Below are 22,677 nucleotides of genomic sequence, written 5' to 3' on the forward strand. Positions count from 1 at the left end.
ATTCCCTTCTGGCCTGCAGAGTTTCTGTAGAAAGGTCAGCTGTTATCCTGATGGGTTTTCCCTTATATGTTGTTTGTTTCTTTTCTCTTGCTGCTTTTAATATTTTTTCTTTGTGTTTAATTGTCGTTAGTTTGATTAATATGTGTCTTGGTGTATTTCTCCTTGGGTTTATTGTGTATGGGACTCTCTGTGCTTCTTGGACTTGGTGAATTATTTCCTTTCCCATGTTGGGGAAGTTTTCCACTAGAACCTCTTCAAATATTTTCTCAGACGCTTTCTTGTTTTCTTCTTCTTCTGGGATGCCTGTAATTTGAATGTTGGTACGTTTAATGTTATCACTGAGGTCTCTGAGACTGTCTTCTTATCTTTTTATTCTTTTTTCTTTTTCCTGCTCTGTGGCATTTATTTCCCCCATTCGATCTTCCAACTCACTTATTCGTTCTTCTGCCTCAGTCATTCTGCTGGTTATAGCATCTAGAGTATTTTTAATTTCAGTTATTTTGTTATCCATTGGTGTTTGTTTTTCTGAGTTCTTATGAACTGTTTCTTGTACTTTCTCTATTTTGTTATCGAGATTTTGTATCATTTTTACTATCATGACTCTAAATTCTTTTTCAGGCATTTTTCCTATTTCCTCCTCATTTATTTGGTCTTGTGGGGTTTTTTCCTGCTCCTTTGCCTGCATGGTGTTTCTTTGTTTCCTCATGGTTGTCCAGAGTTTTGGGGTTGCTTGTCCTGGCGATAGAGGTGTTTATAGAAGACTGTCCAAGCCTCAGACTAATGTCCAAGTATTGGATTAAACGAATATTAAGTCTAGGAAACACATACATGTATAAGACACACAATTACTGAATCCGTTAGGACATAAGGCTCTAGAAAGACCTGACAGAACCCCAGTGTGCTATCAGATATTCAAAGAGAAACCCAACAGAAATTGACAACTGAAACAGAACAAATCAGAGACAAAAGCAAAAGCAAACAAACAACAAATAACACCCTACACATACAAACATCAATCCAGGGAGATTTTGTAAGCTAGGATCAAGTATAGAAAAGAGCTGGAGTACCACCACAGAGAATGGAGATTCTCAGAATGTAATTAGACAACTGTACTAAGAACTAAGATAAAGACAAAAGCCTAATATTAAATACCAAGGCAGTGCGTCATCTGGAGAATAGAGCAAGGAGTCTGAGCAGACCGATAGTGTTGCTTATACGTATGTTAAGATAAAATAAACTTAAAAAGACTGGAGGAAAGGGGAACAGGAGAGCGTAATGTGGTTGGAAATATGCAAATAAAAAGAAAGCAATAGACATGTATAAAAGATAGGGATGAAAGGAAAGTATGAGAGATATTTTGTCCATACTACCAAAAACTTAGCTAGATATAGAAGTATATAAAAAGGCAAAAAAAAAAAAAAAAAAAAAAGAATAAAAAATATTAAAAAATTATGTTATAAAACTTGTAGATCCCTTAGGGCTAAGATTGTATTTAATAAATCAAAAAAAAAGAAAGGAGAGAGAGAAAGAAAAAAAAAAAATCCAGAACTGATCCCAGAATGGACCAGTTCAATAGGTATTGATACTACTATTTCTGTTTCCTTAGCGTCTCAGCTGTAAGTGTCCTTCTCCTTGCCTTGGGTTTTTTTTGCGTTATTCTGTGACCAGCAGAGGTTCCTTTATTGTTCGTCTGTAAGTGTCGGTGTGTGGAGAGGGAGAGGGTACAATAGTGGCTCCTTCTCCTGGGAGTGAGTGAGCAGTGGCGCACTGTTGTTTCAGTCAGGCTTGGAGGTGCCTGTTGCAGAGGGCAGTGGTGGCTCAGGCGTAAACAGAAAGTCTCAGAGTTGGGCCTCTCTCGGTGGTTTTTTTCTTTTTGATGCTGTTGTTTTTTTTTTTTTTTTTCTCTTGGCAGCCTCCCTGCTGCTGGCATTGCAAGGGGTTTTAATCTAGCCCCGCCCGAGCGCCTGAGGGTGCTTGTTATCCCTGAGCGCCTTAGGTGGCTTGCAGGGTGTCTCTCCACTGCCTATTGCAGAGGCGCGGAAAGAGAGGGAGAGGCTACGCACGCGGCTCCTCCCCCCCTGCCAGTGAGCCTGCAGCCTCCAGCTGCCATCATGGCTGGGCAGCTGTCAGGGACGGGCACTCCTCTCCGTGGACCTCCTCCCTCCTGTCCTCTCAGTCCCTCACCCTACTGGCAACAATGTTTCTCACCGTGAACCTGCTCTCCGGTTCCCACGCTCCCGCTCCTGGACCCTCCGTTCAGCCGCGGATTGATGTCTCGGTCCCGGAACGCTGAGCTGCGCTGCGGACCCTCCGTATGTTTCTCACTCCCTCCGGTCTGCCACAGCTCCACCGCTTCACCCTCTTTGAGCCGTCGTAGATGCCTCCCTACCGGCTATGTCGGGCTCCCCGCAGCCCTTTCTGGTGTCCGAGGCCGTCTGCTGGTGTTCAGCTGGTTCTCTGTGGGAATGACTGCATCCTTCCGTGCATTCCCAATGCATCTGTGGAGAGGGATGCACTCCACATCTCTCTACTTCGCCTCCATCTTTTCTCTCCCAACCTTATTCTTAAGGATGGCTTTACATCCTTAAGAATTCTCTGAAAAAACAGAAGCAATGAGCAAATGATTTCTGCCAGCTCCAACTTTCATATATACGCGTAACTGCATTTGGGCTCCTTTACCCTATCTTCAGTCCTATTCCATCACTAAACTCTCTATACTCCTGACTATAGCCACCCTCTACTTGTTCAGTGAATCCTATCCCTTTTTGACTATATAAGGGAGTTGCTCCAGAAGTTTTCTCCTCTTTCGTATATCATCAAAATTGTTCTTGTTGGATTATTACTGTCAGAATTCACTGACTGAGACAATACTTCTTGAGCATCTGCTGTATGTTAGGCACAGTTCTGGGTGCTAAAAATATATTAATAGAGCTTACATTCTAGTTGAAGAAAGAGACAGTAAATAAGAAAGATATTTAGTCATCTCAGTTGAACAAAGATGGAAGCATGCTATGGGAAATAAAAAGTAGAGCAGGTACGAGGACCTGGGTAAAGGATGCAGATTTCAGTATTGAGTAGCAGGGTTGAGTTAGGCTTCAATGTGAAGGTTAGGTTTGATTTAAGACTTGAAGAAGGTGAAAAGTTAGCTATGGGGTTGTGTGAGGGGAGGAATGCCCGGCAGAAGGCACAACTAGGCAAAAGACCCTAAAGAGAGAGGGTGCAGTGCATTGTTGAGTAAATGCAGGGAGGGCAGGGTAACTGGCAGAGTGTCCTGAAAGAGAGTAGTAGGGGAGGAGGTCAGAAACTTAAGTGGGATGGGTGGGAGGCCCAGATCATGTAGGAACCTTATTGATCATTTAAAGTCCTTTGTCTTCTATTCTCAGTGAATTGAAAACATTGCATTTTTTTTTTCCAGTTGTTAATTTTAAGAAGGTTTCTGGCTATATGTCTTGAGAACACACTGCAGTGAGGGGCAGGGGAGAGCTGTTCTAAGGCTTTTGGAATATTCCTGTGAGAGATAATGATGACTTGTTCCAGGGTAGTGGAGGAGGTGAGACGTGAGACTAATATATTTTGAAAGCAGAGTCAACAGGATTTCCAGAGGGAGATGTGAGTGAAGAGATGGCTTAAACTTATCTCCAAGGTTTTTGACTTGAGTGATTGAAAGGATGGAGGTGCCATCATCTGAGCTAGAGAAAGCTATAGTAGAGGTTGGCAAGGGGAGTGAAAGTGAGAGAAATCAGGAATTTAATTTTGAATGAGTTCAGATGTCTCTTAGAATACAGTTTCTATATTTAAGTAACTTATCTGGCCTTTCCACATCTCTAAGTAGGAAGATCCAGTTTAATGGCACCTGGGGAGGTTTTAGGCATTGGGCCATGAGAGTCTGAAGTACAATAGAATCAATGGAAAAGTAATGGCAAATAGTACCAGTATCAAAAAAGAAGGTTGCCCATGTTTTCAGTGTGTTTGATGGAAAAATTAGGAAGGCCAGGAGTAGGAACAGATTTAGGGGGAAAGATAGTAGGTTTGGTTTTAGGTGTGCTTCCAATAATTCAACCAGGTAGAATATCCAGTGTACAGTTAGACATATGTATTATAAAATAGACATCCAAGATGGAAAGAAATATGGATTTTGATATAGGTAAACTGCGAGATGATGGCTGAGACCATAAAAACTTATTAGAAAAGAGAAAAAAACTAAGCAGAGACCCTCGGTGAGTTATGATAATCTCTTTTAGTGTAAAGAGTCAATAAAGAGTTAGTCCAACGTGATTAATGATGCAATCCTATAAAGACCTATGTAGTTGATAGTTGCTAATGATGAAGCTAGGGCAAAACAGATAAGCGCTGAGAAAACACTGTTGAATTTGTCAACTAGGGGTAAATTCGTTTCTTTCAAAGGAGCAGCAGACAACCGTATCCTGTCTTCTCTTGTTGTCCAGTACCAGATATCCTTTGAAGTATAGCTCAGGTGTACACCTAATAATAGCAGCTAACATTTATTGAAAACTTACTGTGTGTCATACACTATGCTAAATATTACATTTATTTAAGTAATCCCTACATCAGTTTTATGATTTAGGTACATTGTTTCCCATTTAATACTTGAAGACCAGATAAATTAATTAACTTGTCCAAGGTTGCACAGTTAATAGTAGGAAAAAAAAAGTTGAATCCAGGCACAGTAGTGTTAAAGTCCAAAATTTTAGCCACTATGCTATGCTCCTTTTTTTTTGAAGTCTTCCTAGATGATCCCTGACAGAATTTGTCACTTTTGACTGACTGGCTCTAGGTGCTATGATTACCAAGAGTTTTAGGGGGTGCATACTGTCAAAGGCTTATAATCTAGCTAGGGATAAGGATACCTTCTTAAAAATGATAACAATGTAAGGTACTCTATGCTAAGTGAAAAATGAGGGGTATAATAATAAATAATGAGAATATAGAGTGGGGAATGTAGTGAGAATGTTATGAGAATATAAAGTGGGGAATGGTTAGTCTAGGACCAGGTTATTATAAAAGCTTTGTGGAAGGAGTAGAATTTGATATGGACAGGTATTCTTTTGGCTGTTGGGGATTACATATGGTTAGGGGTAAAATAAATGGAAAACATCCCAAATAGTAGTATCAGTGGGAGCAAAGGTATAGATAAAGGAAAGAACAAGAAGTATTTAGGGAAAGTTTAATAGTCCAGTTTGGTTGCTTAATAGAGCATGTGATCAGAATGGGCAATGGATTGGAAAAGAATACTGAAGTTGTTGTGAACAAACAACCTTGAGTGAAGATCCACAGAAATCTGTAAGGTTGCAGTGGTTTGTTTAGCATAGAATTCTGTAGTTCTCAGTTGTTTACTTCTTAGTTTAAATATAAGTATATTCAAAGAGACATTTTATTTTATTTCTAGAATGCCAGTTAATGAAAACAGAACGACCAAAGCCAAACACATTTATTATCAGATGTCTCCAGTGGACCACTGTTATAGAGAGAACATTTCATGTAGATACTCCAGAAGAAAGGTAAGAAACTCATTTTTTTCATTTTGTGAGAAAGCAGCAATCAAAACCTCTAGAAGTGCTATAAGATATACTTTTTAACAGAAAACAGAACATTTAAAAGTGAAAATATAAATTAAAGAGGGCATTTTTGTCACCAGACTACCTTTTAAAAATTATGTAGTTGATTATGTTCATATTTGGAATTCTAAGGCTGGTGATGGCAAAAAGTTTCAAGTAGCATGCCATTATGCAAGTGGCTTCCAGGAGTGTTATGCTGAGAAGGATTCTGAGATAGGGTCTAGGCTCAGTGAGGAAAAAAAGAAAAATCGGGCTAGATTGGCAATGACTGTCATCATTGCTAAAATGGGGGGAGGGAGGCAAAATGTTAGTAACGAGCACACCAGCTTCATCAGGAGGGCCATGTTTCATCCTCCTGATCTACTGTCCTCCAGTTCTGTCTTAATACCCCTTGATCTGGTGGCTCTGATACTGAGTTAGGTCCAACAACCACAAGATCACTTTTCTACACGTTATCATATTTGATCCAAATAAGAAACTTTGTGAAGTTAAATGTTAATAGCCTTATTTTCCAAATGAATAAATTAGGTGCTAAGAGACTTGTCTAAGATTTAAAACAAAAACAACCTCTTCCAAAATGTAGTAAATAGTAAAGTGTTATTTTAATAATACTTTTTTGTCAATAGATAATAAATGATAATGTATGATTGATTACTTTAGGAAATATAGAAAAGAAGAAAAATTAAAAAGAATGAAAAATTACTCGGAATTCTAATTCTATAACCAGAGTTAGGAACTGATAATATTTTCTTTTATATACTTCCAATCTTACTCTGTGCAGATGTATTTAGGTGTTTGGTATACATAAAATTTGGTCTGTCCTCCCTTCCCACACACCCTAGGCTTCTCTGGGCATTTCTATATGCGAGAACTTCAATTTACTTATATTTCTACCCATAACCGTGGTTGGGCTAGTTACCGTGTATCTTTCAGATCTGAGCTTAAAATGTCACATTTCTTACAAAACCTTCTCTGACTTGTTTAGGACTCCTCTGCTATGTACTTACATATCTCCTTGTATCCTTTGTATCAAGTACATCTCCACTGTAGTCTTTGTTTGCCTTTCTCACTTGACTATAAGATTCTTGACTCGCAAGTATCATATCTTTCATGCTCATTATTTTATCTTTAGCACATAGTCCAAGGTCCAACATGGTATTTGTTGACTGGCTGAATGAATGGAACTTTTCCCATGTCAATATATATTCTTTGAAAATTTTATTCTTAGTGGATTTATAAAGTCCCATTGAAACATGATTAATTTTGCCATTTATATTGGCAAAACTGGACTTAAGCCATATCGTAATACTTTAAAATATCTAGTTTGCTGTTCCTGTAATAATATCACATTACTTTTGGAACAATTCATTTGCATTTGCATTTGTGACTAGAAGAAAGCAATCTTAGTAAAAATGAAAAACAACATACTTATATTTGCCGTTGGAATGTGATTTTCCATATTTATCTATTGGTTTGGCCAAAAAGTTTGTTCGGTTTTAAGTAACAATGAAAGACACATTTTTCATTTTCACCAAGAATTTTATTGAATACCGTATTCACTAACCGAACGAACCTTTTGGCCAACACGATAGAATTGGTGTTTGAAGATTTTGTATGACTTTAATGTTAATGAAGACTTAGAAAGATGTAGTGAGAGCTAGAAATTCTGTATTTTATATACTCTGCCTGCCAGTCTAAAATCCTTACCTGTTGTAAACTAAGTCTATCTTAAAAAATGTTATATTTGTTTCATTGAGTAATATAAGTTTGGAGTGTAACTAATTTTTTCCGAAAAACGAGAGTGTAGTCTCAGCTCCATTTTTTGAATAATCTGTTCTCTTCTCACTGATTACAGATGGCACATATACATGAATTTTGTAATTTTAGGCTTTTTTCCCTTTAATTTTTCTGTCATTCTAGTCCTAGGACTACATGGTTTTACTTAGAGAAGTCTTATAGAATTTTAACATTTAGTAAAGGAGTACTCAATTATTACTATTTTTCAAAATAGTCTCAGCTTTTTTAGTACATTCTTTTTAAAGTTTTGATTAAAAACATAATATGAAATCTGTCCTCATAACAAATTTTTAAGTGTATGGTACAGTATTATAAACTGTATGCACTTACTATAAAGCATATCTCTATAACATTTTCATGTTTCATGGCTGAAACTCTATACCACTGAATAGCAACTCCCCATTTCCCTCTGTCCCACCCCTGTCACCCACCATTCTATTTTCTGCTTCTATGAGTTTGACTACCTCACGTTATAGATACCTCGTATAAGTGGAAGCATGTAATATTTGTCCTTCTATGATTGGTTTATTTCATTTTTCCATGTTGTAGCATATGACAGCATTTCTTTCTATTTTTAAGACTGAATAATGTTCCATTGTATGTTTATACCATATTTTCTTTATCCATTCAACTATCAATGAACATTTAGGTTGTTTCCACCTCTTAGCTATTTTGAATAATAATGCAGTGAATAGGGGAGTACAAATATCTGTTCAAGATCCTGATTTCAATTCTTTGAGATAAATACCTGGAAGTGGGTTACTGGATCATAGAGTAGTTCTATGTTTATTTTTTTAAATTAAAAAAAGTTTTTAAAAGTGAAGTGTAATTGATTTTACAATGTTTTAGTTTCAGGTATACAGCAAAGTGATTCAGTTGTACATATAAATCTATTTTTTTCAGATTCTTTTCTCTTATAGGCTATAATAAAATATTGAGTATAGTTCCCTGTGCTATACAGTAGGTCCTTATTGGTTATCTGTTTTATATATAGTAGATTATACCTGCTAATCCCAAATCTTGTGTTAATTAATCTTTTGAGGAGCCTCCATAGTGTTTTCCATAGCAGCTGCACCATTTTATATTCCGATGAGCAGTGCACAGGGTTCCATTTTCTTCACATTCTCACCATCTTAGAGTGGCCATTCTAACAGGTGTGACATGATGTCTCATGTGGTTTTGACTTGCATTCCCATATTGATTAATGATGTTGAGCGTCTTTTCATATACCTGTGATCATTTGTATATCTTCTTTGAAGAAATAACTATTCAGGTCTTTTGGCCATTTTAAAAAGGAGGTTATTTGTTTATAGTAATATCTTATAATCCTTTTTTATTTCTGTAGTATCTGTTTTTTATAACATTTATTTATTTATTGGCTGCATTGGGTCTTCATTGCTGCACACGGGCTTTCTCTAGTTGCGGTGAGCGGGGGCTGCTCTTCATTGTGGTGCACAGTCTCCCCATTGCAGTGGCTTCTCTTGTTGTGGAGCACAGGCTCTAGGCGCTTGGGCTTCAGTAGTTGAGGCACACAGGCTCAATAGTTGTGGCTCACAGGCTCTAGAGTGCAGGCTCAATAGTTATGGTGCATGGGCTTAGCTGCTCTGTGGCACGTGGGATCTTCCCAGACCAGGGCTTGAACCCATGTCCCCTGCATTGGCAGGCAGATTCTTAACCACTGTGCCACCTAGGAAGTCCCTGTAGTATCAATTTTAATGTCTCCTCTTCCACTTCTAATTTTCAATCTTCTCTTCTTTTTTTTAAATCAGTTTAGCTAAAGCTTTGTCAATTTTGTTGATCTTTTCAAAACCCTAATGTTACTTTCATTGAATATTTCTATTCTCTACTTTGTGTGTTTCTGGTCTAATCTTTATTATTTTCTTCTTTCTGCTAGCTGTAAGCTTAGTATGTATGTATAAAGTTAGATTGCTTATTTGAGATCTTTGCTCTTTTATAATGTAGGCATTTTTAAAAGTTAATTAATTTATTGGCTCCATTGGGTCTTCGTTGCTGTGTGTGGGCTTTCTCTAGTTGTGGCAAGCAGAGGCTACTCTTCATTGCGGTGCGTGGGCTTCTCATTGCAGTGGCTTCTCTTGTTGTGGAGCATGGGCTCTAGGCACGCAGGCTTCAGTATTTGCAGCATGTGGGCCCTAGAGGTGCGGGCTTCAGTAGTTTTGGTGCGTAGGCTCAGTAGTTGTGGTGCACCAGCTTAGTTGCTCCACTGCATGTGGGATCTTCCCGGACCAGGGATTGAACGCATGTCCCCTGTATTCGCAGGCGGATTCTTAACCACTGTGCCACCAGGGAAGTCCCTAATAAATTACTGAAAAAAAATTACTGAAAAAAAAATTCCACCTTAGCACCACTTTTACTGCAACCCATAGGTCTTTGGTATGTTGTATTTTTGTTTTCATTTGTCTCAGGAGATTTTTTTTATTTCTCTTTTGATTTCTTCTTGAACTCATTGGTTGTTCAATAGTATGTTGTGAAATATGTACATATTTGAAGATTTTTTAGTTTTCTTTCTGGTATTGATTTCTAGTTTTATCCCATTGTTGTTGAAAAAGATACTTAGTATGATTTCAGTCTTCTTAAATTTGTTGAGTTTTTTTTAATGAGCAAACAGGTTATCTGTCTTGGAGAATGTGCACTTGAGAAGAATGTTTATTCTGCTGCTGTTGTGTAGAATGTTCTGTATGTCTGTTAGAGCACTTTGATCAGTATAGCATTGTTCAAGTTCTTTTTCCACATTGATCTTATGTCTGGATTGTCTGTTATTAAAAGGGGTTTTGAAATCTCCTGATACTGTGATGTTGTCATTCTCTCTTCAGTTTTGTTAGTGTTTGTTTCATATATTGCTGTTTTGTTGAGTTCATATATATTTATAATTGTTATATCTCCCTAGTGAATTGACCATTTTATCATTATATAATGTCATTCTTTGTCTCTTGTGACAGTTTTTGATATAAAGTCTGTTTTGTCTGATATAAGTATGGTTACTCTGTTTTCTTTACCATTTTTGAATATCTTTTTCCATTGTACTTTAACCTGTGTATGTCCTTAAATCTAAAGTGTCTCTTTAGACGACATATCATGGGATCTTCTTTGTTTATCCATTCAGCCACTCTGTATCTTTTTATTGAGTTAAATCCATTTATCTTTTTAATGTAATTACTGATGAGGATTTGCCATTTTTAAATTGTTTTCTGTTTGACTTGTTTGGATTTTTTTTGGTGCCTTTTTTCCTCTCTCGCTGTCTTCCTTTGTGTTTCATTGATGTTTTTGTATTAACATGCTTTGATTTCTTTCTCATTTTCTCTTATCTTTTATAGGTATTTTCTTTGTAGTAAACTTAGGGCTTTATAAAATATCTTAAAATTATAACAATCTATTTTAAAATGTTAATAACTTCAGTTGCATACAGAACTCTTTTACTTAAATCCTCATACTTTATGTTCTTAATGTCATAATCACATCTTTTTATATTGAGTATCCATTAACATACTTTTATATTTATAGTTTTTTTATATTTCTGTCTTTTAACTTCTGTACCAGAATTGAATTACATACCACTGTTAAAATAATCCAGTATTCCGTATTTTTAGTATCTTTTTGTGTTTCTGTGTAGTGTCCTTTTGCTTCAACTTGAAGGACTCCCTTCAGCATTTCTTGTGAGGCAGGTCTAGTAGTGATGAATTCCTTCAGCTTTTGTTTACCTGGGAAAGTCTTTATTTCTCCTTTATTTTTGAAGGATAGTTTTGCCAATTATTTATTCTTGGTTGGCAGTTTTTGTCTTTAAATACCTTGAATATATCATTTCACTTGCCTTCAGACCTGCAATGTTTCTGCTGAGAAATCTGCTGATAGTCTTATGGAGACTCCCTTAGGTGATGAGTTGCTTTTCTCTTGCTTCTTTAAAAATTCTCTCTTTGTGTTTGACTTTTGACAATTTCATTATAATGTGTCTTGGTATAGTGTTTTTTTTTTTGGTTCCTTCTAGTTGAATCTGGACATTGCTTTTCTTTCCCATATTTGGGAAGTTTTTAGCTATTATTTTTCCAAATAAGCTTTCTGCCCCATTTCCCTCTCTTCTGCTTCTGGGACTCCCATAATGAATTTAATGGTCCATTTGATGGTTTCCCATATGTCCCTTAGACTTTCTTCACTCCTTTTCATTCTTTTTTCTTTTTGTTCCTTTACTGGGATAGTTTCAATTGACATGTTTTTGAGTATGTTGATTCTTTCTTCCACTTGATGAAGACTGCTGTTGAACCTGTTTGTTTAATTTTTCAATTCAATTATTGTATTCTTAACCTCCAGTTTAAAAATAAATATTCTCTCTCTCGTGATATTCTCACATTGTTCATGTATCATTGTACTGAGGTCATTGAGCATCTCTCTGATGGTTTGTTTGAATTCTTTGTGAGATAATTGATATAACTCTATCTTTAGGGTCAGTTTCTGGAGAATTTAATTTTTTTAATTGGGTCGTGTTTCCCTGTTTGTTCAGTTGTCTTTGTGTTGGAATCTGTACATTTGTGAAAATAGCCAGCTCTCCCATCTTTAGAAATTGGCTTTGTGCAGGGACTGACCTTCACCAGTCAGCCCAGCTACAGTTTCTAGTGGACTCTCAAACATTATCTGTGGTTGTGACTTCTCTGGATTGGCGTGTGTAAATCTCCAGTTAGAAAGACTTGCAGGTTTCTTTTTTCAGGAAGTCATAATATGTTGCTCCTTCTAGTGCCTGTCTCCAGTACTGCAGATTCTCTGGAGCCTCTGCAAGTCCCCTAGCTCTCTTTTGCTCTCAGCACCACCTAGACTTCTAGATTATGTCAGGTCCCATCAGTGCTCCAAGTCAGATGAGACAGAACCCAGTCCCATGGGTTGTTATATTTTACCTGTAACACCTTGTAATGCTTATTCACAATACCAAGGCTTACCCTATCACTGTAAGTTCTCCCTACTCCGTGACTTATTTGAGCTTTAACAGCACTCATATATTAGATATTTTAATTAAATATTTGTTTTCAAATAAATGATTAGCTTATGAAAATTGTTTAATTTTAGTATACATGGAATATATACTTTAAGATGAATTTACTTTTTCATAGGAGTCTCTTTTTTATTTTCAAATTGACTACATTTTCCAACATTACATTGGAATTCGAAAATTGGATACCCTCTTTCAATTAGTGAGATGTTTGGGCCCAGTAGTCTTTTGCATATATATATGTATATGTATATACACACACACACACACACACACATACCACACACACATACACCTGTGTTGTTCATTTATGGTGAATTAGGTAATTTAGGTCAGTAATCCACCTAAGAACTTACTAGAAAAACTGGACAGAATTTTTACAAAAAGGGGAGGAAGACATCCAAGAGTCACTATGGCTGTGAAGAATTATGGGCTAAAACTCTATGGAAGAAAGAAGCCTAGAAAAGTGAGCCCATTATTTCTCTAGGGGTATCTATCTGCCAATTCTAGAAGATATGTCTGAGATGTTAAGATTTGGAGTAATTGTCAAATCTGTGAGTCAGATTTCAGAATCCAGGGCCTACCAAAAAGAGACATGGTAAATGACTGTATTTTGGCTTGGCACTCTAAAGGACTATACCCTAGAATAAAAAGTAAACTGGACATAGACTTACCTTTTAAGGATTGAAGTCTGGCATTAAATTATTTAGGGCCTTAAATTTGCAGATCTCTAAAAGAAGATTATATCTTAAGATGACTTCACACTGTTTCTTACTTTTTCATGTACATTGTTTAATGCTCATTAAAAAATAAAACAAAGCAAAAAAGTATACAGGGATTCGAGACAGTGTGGCCAAAATCACAAAAGCAAAACAGACAACAGAGTCAGATTCATAGGGGCTCCAGATAATGGAGTTATCAGACAGATTAAAATAAATATGTATTAGTATGTTCAAGGAAATAAAAGTTAAGCTGGGCAATTCAGCTAGAGCTAGAAATTAGAAAAAATGAACTGAATGGGAATTATAAAATTAAAAAATAAGATATTAGTGTTAGTGGGAGATTTTAGTAATAAATTTGGCCTAGCATTAGGGAAAGTTAGTGAATTCAAAGAGAGGTTTTAATAGTATCAAGTTGAAAAATGAAAAGATAGAAGGATAGAAAGTAAAGATAAATAAGAGGAGAATGTAAGATAAAAGGAATGCAGTGACATGGTCTTATATAACACATAATTGGAGTCTAAAAAATAAGAGTGGAAGAATGGGGCAGAAAGTATTTGAGGAGATAATGGCTGAAAAGTTTCTAAAATGGCTAAGAAGATAGCAAACCACATATTCAAGAAGTCCTATGGAGGAAAAATAGAAGAAAAACCCACCTAGTTTCATTAGGCTTTTGAAAACAGAAGAAAGTGGGAAAATTCTCAAAGCAGATAGAGAAAAAAGATATTTTGCCTTCAGAGGAGTAACGGTTAGATCAAGAGGTAAGAGATCAACAGAAAAATTGACATGGAATGTATAGAATGGAATGATAGTTGGCGTTAATGTGCTGAAAGAAAGTGCTAATGACCTAAAATATTTTCCAGGAATAAAAGTAAAATGAAAATATTTCAGCTGAGTATTTTAAAATTCCAGTCAAATATTGATAACACTTTAAGAGTTATGGCCAACATGGTGGAGTAGGGAGACATTGAGCTCACCTCCTCCCACGGGCACATCAGAATTGCAACTATTTACAGATGAGAACAACCTGAAGACTAGTGGGAGATTTTTCTAAATCTAAAAATATAAGGATGGGTAGGAGGAGCAGAGACAGTTGCAGAGGTTCACCCCAAAGGGTGATAGGTCCAAGCCTAACGTCAGGCTCCCCAGCACAAGGGTCCTGCAGCAGGAAGGGGAGCACCTGGAATGTCTGGCTTTGAAAGTCAGCAGGACTCATATATGGTAGAGCTGAAAAACTGTAGGAGACACACTTTCTCTTAAAGGGCTCATGTAAAATCTCCCAGTGCAGAGGCCACACAGGCAGTAATTTGAAGGGAGCCTGAGTTGGACCCACTTGCTTGATGATTTTGGAGAGCATCCCAGAGAGACAGAAGGCAACTATGACTCCCACTAGGAATATAGATGCTGGCAGCAGCCATTTTGGAGAGCTCCTTCTACCAAAAGGACACTGGTGCTGGCAAGCACGATTTTGAAGTTTTTCCTCTAGACTATTAGCACTGGTGGCATACCCACCCATCAGTCAGTAAGCACCAGCCTCAGGACCCCACAGGCCTCACAGCCCCACCCACCAGTGGGTCTGGGTCAGCCTTGAGAGCCCTCAGGCACCACAGTCAACCTAGTAGCGGACCAGCACCATCAATGGGGCCTCCTAGAACCCACAAACAGCTGCCCTGGGACATGGCCTATCCCATCACCTGGGTAGCACCCAGACCCCTTGGGCTCTGCAGCTGGTGACGCCAAGACCTGGCCTTGATCACCAGCAGATAAGAACTAGCCCCAGCACCCCCTTGGCCACGGAGCCAGCTGCACTGGGACCCAACCCCACCCATTAGTAGACTGGCAGCCTCCACATGTCAGGGCCTGTTAGCCAGTCAACCTGGAGATCAGCCCCCCACCACTGTGCCTACAGTGGTCAGCCCTGCAGCAAGAGAAGGGCTCATACAGCCCACATGGGGGCACCATATAGCTCTGGTGAACAAAGGGAGGTGTGCTGCTGGGCCTCATAAAATGTCTCCTACATAAGGCCACTCCTCCGAGATTGAGGAATGTAACCAACCTACTTAATAGAAATAAAAACAGAATTATGCAAAATGAGGTTAACAGAGAAATATGTTCCAAATGAAGGAACAAGATAAAACCCTAGAAGAAGAACAAAGCAAAGTAGAAGAAGAATGGATGAACGCAGTGGGAAGTTTAACAAAAGAGTTAGAAAATGTAAAGAAGAACCAAAGAGAGCTGAGGAATGCAATAAATGAAATTTAAAAAATACACTAGAAGGAATCAATAATAGATTAGATGATTGACAAAGAGATCAGTGAACTCAATGACAGAGTAGTGGAAACCACACAAGATGACCAGAAAAGAAAAAGGAATTTTAAGAAATAAAGTTAATTTAAGAGACCTGGGACAAGGTCAGGCATACTAACAGTCATATTATAAGAGGGCCCAGAAGGAGAAGAGAGAGAGAAAGAAGAGAGAACTTACTCAAATAAATAATAGCTAAAAACTTCTTTAACCTGGAAAAGGAAACAGACATCTGGTCCATGAAACATACAGTCCAAAATAAAATGAACCCAAAGAGATTCACACCAATACAAATTGTAATTAAAATGGCAAATTTTAAAAAGAGAATCTTGAAAGTAGCAATTGAAAAGCAAGTAGTTATGTACAAGGGAACTTCCATAAGACTATGAGCTCACTTTCCAGTAGAAACTTTTGCAGGCCTGAAGGGAGAGGCATGACATATTTAAAGTGATGAAAGGAAAAAAACCTACAACCAAGAATGCTGTACCTAGTGATGCTGTCATTCAGATTTGAATCAAAGAGAGTTTTATAGACAAAATCTAAAAGAGTTCAGCACGACTAAACCACCTATACAAGAAATGTTCTAGGGACTTCCCAAGGGAAATAAAAGACCACAACTAGAAAATACGAAAATTACTGAAGGAAACATCTCATTGGTAACCAGGAAAATATACAGTAGTGGTAGTAGGTCAACCACTTGTAAAGCTAGTAGAAAGGTTAAAAGACAGAACTAGTAAAATTATCTATAATAAGTAGTTAAGGGACATACAAAACAAAATGATGTAAAATATAATGTCTGAAAAAATGTGTGGGGGGGTGGATTGTTAGAATCTGTTTGAAGTTAAGTGATCAATTTAAAATCATCATATACAATGTTAATATAAAACAAATATGGTACTAAAGCTAGTGATCATGTCACAAGGGAAGAGAACAAAAGAAGAAAGGAACAAAAAGGAACCACAAAAACAACCAGAAAGCAATAAATGAAATGCCAATAAATACAAAATGCTAATATTAAAACAAATACTACAGCAAGAGACAAAGAAGGATGTTACATGATGATAAAGGGATCAATTCAAGAACATATAAAAATTGTATATATATGTACCCAACATAGGAGCACCTAACTAAATACATAAAACAAATATTAACAAACATAAAGGGAGATATTGACAATAACACAATAATAGAGGACTTTGAACATCCCACTTACATCAACAGACAGATCATCCAATAGAAAAATCAATAAGGCAACACTGGCTTTAAGTTTTGCATTTGACCAGATAACTTAATATATATGTAAACATTCCATATAAACCCAGCAGAATACACATTCTTTTCAAGTGTACATGAAAGACTTTCCAGGATATATCACGTGCTAGGCTACAAAGCAAGTCTCAACAAATTTAAGAGGATTGAAATCATATCAAGCATCTTTTCTGATTATAAAGGTATGAGACTAGAAATCACCTACATGAACACATGGTAGCTAAATAATATGTTACTAAACAGAAACATCAACACATGGCAACTAAACAATATGTTACTAAACAATAAGTGGGTCACTAAAGAAATCATAGAGGAAATAAAAGAATACTTCGAGACAAATGAAAATGGAAACACAAAATGGAAACACAACGATTCAAAATCAATGGGACACAGCAGAAGCTGCTCTAAGAGGGAAGCTTGTACTGTTACATGCCTACCTCAGGAAACAAGAAAAATCTCAAATAAGACCCTAACCTTTCACCAAAGAAAATGAGGAATAGAAGAATAAAGAAAACCCAGAGTTAGTAGAAAGAAACAAATAATAAAGACCAGAGTAGAAATGAATAAATTGGAGACTAAAAATAATAGAAAACATCAATGAAACTAAAAGCTGGTTTGTTGAAAAGCTAAACAAAACTGAAAATCCTTTAAGTAGACTCATCAAGAAAAAAAGAGATAAGGGCCAAAATAAATAAAATGTGAAATGAAAGAGGATACATTACAGCTAAAACCACAGTAAAGGAAAGGATTGTAAAAGAATACTGTGAGCAATTGTACACCAGTAAAATGGACAACCTAGAAGAAATGGATAAATTGCTAGAAATATACAGTCTCCCAAGACTGAATCAGGAAGAAATAGAGTATATGAACAGATGAGTTACCAGTAATTGAAATTGAATCAATTTTAAAAAAACAAAACAAAACAAACACCTTCTAACAAACAGAAGTTCAGGCCAGACAGCTTCTCAGGTGACTTCTACCAAGCATTTAAAGAGGAGCTAATACCTATCCTTGTTAAGCTATTCTAAAAAAATTGAAGACAAAGAAATGCTTAAATAAATGTAATTGGGAAAGCTGGGTTGCTTCATGCTAAAGAATGAAACTGAACTACTTTCTTAAATTATATGTGAAAGAATCTCAAAATGAATAAAAGACTTAAATATGAGACCTGAAACCATAAAACTTCTAAAAGTCAGTATGCTCTTTTACATTAGTCTTAGCAATGTTTTTTTGGTATGTCTTCCCAGGCAAGAAAAACAAAAGCAGAAATAAACAAATGAGAATACATCAAACAAAAGCTTCTACACAGTGAAGAGAACCATTAACAACAACAAAAAAAGGCAACTTACTAAATGAGAGAAGATACTTGCAAATGATATATCCAGTATGGGGTTAATATCCAAAATACATAAAGTGCTCTCACACAGCTCAACATCAGGAAAACAATCTGAATAAAAATAGGCATAGAATCTGAATAGACATTTTTCCAAGGAAGACATACAGAGAGTCAACAGACCCATAAAAAGATGCTCAAAATCACTACCAGGAAAATGGAAATCAACAACAAAATGAGATATCACCTCACACCTGTTAGAATGGAAATTATCAGAAAGATATGAAATAAGTGCTGATAAGGATGTGGAGAAAAGTGAACCTTTGTACACTGTTGGCTGGAATGTAAATTGGTGCAGCCACTATGGAAAACAGTATGGAAGGTCCTCAAAAATTAAAAATAGTGCTACCATCCAATCTAGCATGTTTACTTCTGGTTATTTTTCCAAAGAGAATGAAAACACTAATTTGAAAAGAAGTATGCACCCCTGTGTTCATTGCAGTATTATTTAAAGTAGTCAAGATATGGAAGCAACCTTGGTGTCCATCCATAGATGGATAGATAAAGATGTGGTATGTGTACACAATGGAATGTTACTCAACCATAAAAAAGAATGAAATCTTGCCATGACAAACTGGATGGACCTGGAAGAATATTATGCTAAATGAAGTAATGCAGACAGAGAAAGATACCATATGATTTCACTTATATGTGGAGACTAAAAAACAAAACAGAAACACTCATAGATACAGAGGACAAATGGGGGTTGCCAGACAGGGAGGATGGAAAAAAAAAAAAAATTGTACCTATGTGATGTAATGAATGCTAATTAGCTTTACTGTGGTATTCATTTCACAATGTATATTTGTATTTTTAAAAGAATTTTAAAGTGCAGAGCAAAGAAAAAATTATTGATATTGATATATTTTATTACCAGCAGGCCTGCTATAAAGAAAATATTTGTTCAGCCAGAATAAAAATCATCGAAATGGAAGCAAAGATATAAGAATGAAACAAAAACAATTAAAATGGTAAATAAGTTGATAAAGGCAAATGAGTAGTGATTTTATGAACAATCATAATATATTTTGTGGTTTGATTATATAAAGAATACAAAAAATCTGAAATAATAACATAAATAGAGGTTGAGGGAAAAATGGAGTTCATTTCTAAAGACATCACTGCATTTTCTGGGAAGCATTAGAAATACTGATATATTAAGCTTTGCTAAGTCGAGGATGAATGTTATAATTTCAAGGATAGCTTATACAGGGAAACCAGGGGTATGATGATCACCAAGATAATGTGAATAGAAATAGAAAGGGACTTCCTGGGTGGCGCAGTGGTTAAGAATCTGCCTGCCAATGCAGATAACACGGTTTCGATCCCTGCTCCTGGAAGATCCCACATGCTGTGGAGCAACTAAGCCTGTGTGCCACAACTGTTGAACCTGTGTGCCACTACTACTGAAGCCCGTGTTCCTAGAGACCGTGCTCTGCAACAGGAGAAGCCACCTCAGTGAGGAGCCCACACACCACAATGAAGAGTAGCCCCCACTCACTGCAACTAGAGAAAGCCTGTGTGCAGCAATGCAGACCCAATGCAGCCAGTAAATGAATACATAAATAGAATAGAAAAAGAAATAGAATCATAGAAAGTTAATGAATCCTTAGTACATTATGAAAGTGAACTCTGTATAAGTTGAGAGTGTGTTTTAAAATACTGCAGAAAAAGATGGCTGTAAATTCTGAAGGAAAACTAAACTGGAATCCTGAAAAAAGTGGAAAATGATAAAAACAAAAAGGCAAAGAGGAAGATAAGAAGAGGAAAAAAGCAGAAAAATGTAAAATAGTGGACTTTTGTGCAGCTATATAAATAGTTGCATTACACATTAATGTATTAAATACTGCAGTTAAAAGGCAGAGAATTTCAGAATTGATGAAAATGCAAAGTTTACTGAAATACTCTGTAAGAGATGCGCTTCAAAGACAGCTAAGTTGTACCATGCATTCAATAAGTGTAAGAAAGAGATTTGCTATATTATATGAGATTTTTGCTAGAGATTAGTAAGACAGCTCTAATAAAAGGGTCAATTGATTTGGATGATATACAATCATGAACATGTATGCATGCAGTAATGGTTAAAAATGGAAGAGCCGACAATCCCACAGTCATATTTGGAAATTTTAATATTATTTTCAATAATTGATAGACCAACTAGACAGAAAATCAGCAAAGACATAGAATTATACTACCACCTTGATGTAATTGACATTTACAGAATATTATACCCCAAATTGACAGAATACATATAGTTTTTAAATGCTTATAGATCATTCACCAGGACAGATTGTATCCTGGTTTATAATCCTGGATTATAAAATAACTGATTAGAAATCAAGTGAATACGAGAATCAGGAAAACTCTTTTCAGTATTTAGAAATTAAATAATATATCTCTTAGTAATCATTGAGTCAAAAACAAAATTCAAAAGAGCCATTACAAATTACAGCTGATTCTTGAACTGTATGGGTTTGAATTGCACTGATTTACTTATATGTGGTTTTTTTTTTTTTCAATAAATATGTACGCCAGCACAATGCTATGCTCACTTGAATCTGAGGATGCGAAACCACAGATACAGGTGGAGTCAAGAGGGCAGAGTAGGAGGATGCGGAATTTGCATCTCTTCACAACTAGGGCACCTACTGGGCACTGGTGGGCGACCTTGGACACCTAAGGGGACGGGAGGAACCTGTGAGTGACTCAGTAGGAAGAAGGGGGGAAGGAAGGAGGAGCAGAACTGAAGGTCAGATGGGACCGGCACCCCTAAGGGGTGGCTTTGGGAGGGGAGGGGTTCCCACAGCCAGAGGGGCCCATTCACAGTGAGGAGATAAGTGGGGATGGTGAGAGACCCTTGGGGGATTGGAGGATCAGAAGGGAAAGTGTTTCCCCACCCACTTGGGCCCAGGGCATGATCCCAGCAGCCTGGATCCTGAGGGCATGGGAGGGAGGGAGGGAGGGCCAAAGGAAAGGGAGATGCTAGAAGGGAGGCCCCTCTGGCTGTGCTGAGCCTATGCCCTGCCCCTCCGCCCCTCAGCGCAGGGCCTTTTCTCTCCATACGCAGTCCTGACCCTAGGCCTGCCTTCCACCTAAGCCCCCCTGCCCCACAGCCAAGACATTTTCCAGCTTTTTTTGTTGCTGTTGTTCTTCTGGTTCTCTTTTACCTAATTGTTTCATTTATATTTTTATGTTTTCTTATAAAGTTTTTTATTTTTCTAATTTTATTTTTTTCCTTTATTTTTGTTCTGCTCCTTTTTGTTTGTTCTCCACCCCCCTCCCTACTTTTTTTTTCTGTATGTGCCACGCCATACGACTTGTGGGATCTTTGCTCCCAGAACAGGGGGTTGGTCCTGAGCTCCTGTGGTGGGAGCCCTGTGTCCAAACTGCTGTACTAACAGAGAACTTCAGGCCCCAGGGAATATTAATCCATGTGAGGACTCCTGGATCTCCTCATCTTGGCACCAAGACCTGGCTCTACCCACTGCCTGCAAACTCCAGTGCTGGACTCATCAGGCCAAAGAACCACTAAGACAGGAACAAAGCCACACCTATCCAAAAAAAAAAAAAAAAAGACAGAAAAAAATGTTACAGATGAAAGGGAAAGACAAAAACCTACATGACCAAATAAAGAGGAAATAGACAACCTACCTGAAAAAGAATTCAGAATTCAAGGTAATGATGGTAAAGATGATCTAAAATCTCAGAAATAGAATGGAGGCACAGATAGAGAAAATACAAGAAATGTTTAACAAAGACCTAGAAGAACTAAAGAACAAATGAACAGTGATGAACAACACAATAACTGAAATGAAAAATGCTCTAGAAGAAATCAATGGCAAAATAACTGAGGCAAAAGAATGAATAACTGAGCTGGAAGAGAGAATGGTGGAAATAACTGCCAGGGAGTGAAATAAAGAAAAAAGAATGAAAAGGATGGAGGACAGTCTCAGAGACCTCTGTGACAACATTAAAGACACCAACATTCAAATTATAGGAGTCCCAGAAGAAGATGAGAAAGAGAAAGGGTCTTAAAATATATTTGAAGAGCTTAGATTCAAAAACTTCCCTAACATGGGAAAGGATATAGCACCCAAGTCCAGGAAGTGCAGAGAGTCCAATACAGGATAAACCCTAGGAAAAACACACCAAGACACATATTAATCAAACTAACAAAAATTAAATTCAGAGAAAAAATATTAGAAGCAGCAATGGAAAAGCAACAAATAACATTCAAGGGAATCCCCATAAAGTTATCAGCTAATTTTTCAGCAGAAACTCTGCAGTCCAGAAGGCAATCCAGGATATGTTGAAAGTGATGAAAGGGGAAAATGTGCAATGAAGATTACTCTACCCAGCAAGGGTCTTATTCAGATTTCACACAGAAATCAAAAGCTTTACAGACAAGCAAAAGCTAAGAGAATTAAGAACCACCAAGCCAGTTTTACAACAAATACTAAAGGAACTTCTCTAGGTGGGGAACACAAGAGAAGAAAAAGACCCACAAAAACAAACACAGAACAATTAAGAAAATGATAATAGGAATATAGATAGTGATAATTACCTTGAATATGAATGGATTAAAGGCTCCAACCAAAAGACACAGACTGGCTGAATGGATACAAAAAT

At 37.0% G+C, this 22,677-nt stretch overlaps 1 protein-coding gene across 8 annotated transcripts in view; it reads left to right on the forward strand.

The window, feature by feature from the left end:
* AKT3 (AKT serine/threonine kinase 3) overlaps positions 1-22,677 on the forward strand; it is a 363,328-nt gene that overhangs the window by 176,930 nt on the left and 163,721 nt on the right. For 5 of the 8 annotated variants that reach the window (XR_009052722.1, XM_057728155.1, XM_057728156.1 and 2 more), the window contains one exon: positions 5,408-5,519. Coding sequence is in view for 7 of the 8 variants with exons in the window: in XM_057728155.1 (XP_057584138.1) it covers positions 5,408-5,519 (112 nt within the window). In the remaining variant the exon portion in view is untranslated. Of the gene's footprint in view, positions 1-5,407; positions 5,520-17,902; positions 19,020-22,677 lie in introns of those variants that run through there. The other 3 variants (XM_057728160.1, XM_057728161.1, XM_057728162.1) reach the window with 2 other exon arrangements.

This window comes from Hippopotamus amphibius, chromosome 3 (assembly GCF_030028045.1).
Source record: "Hippopotamus amphibius kiboko isolate mHipAmp2 chromosome 3, mHipAmp2.hap2, whole genome shotgun sequence".
Taxonomy (NCBI): Eukaryota; Metazoa; Chordata; class Mammalia; order Artiodactyla; family Hippopotamidae; genus Hippopotamus; species Hippopotamus amphibius.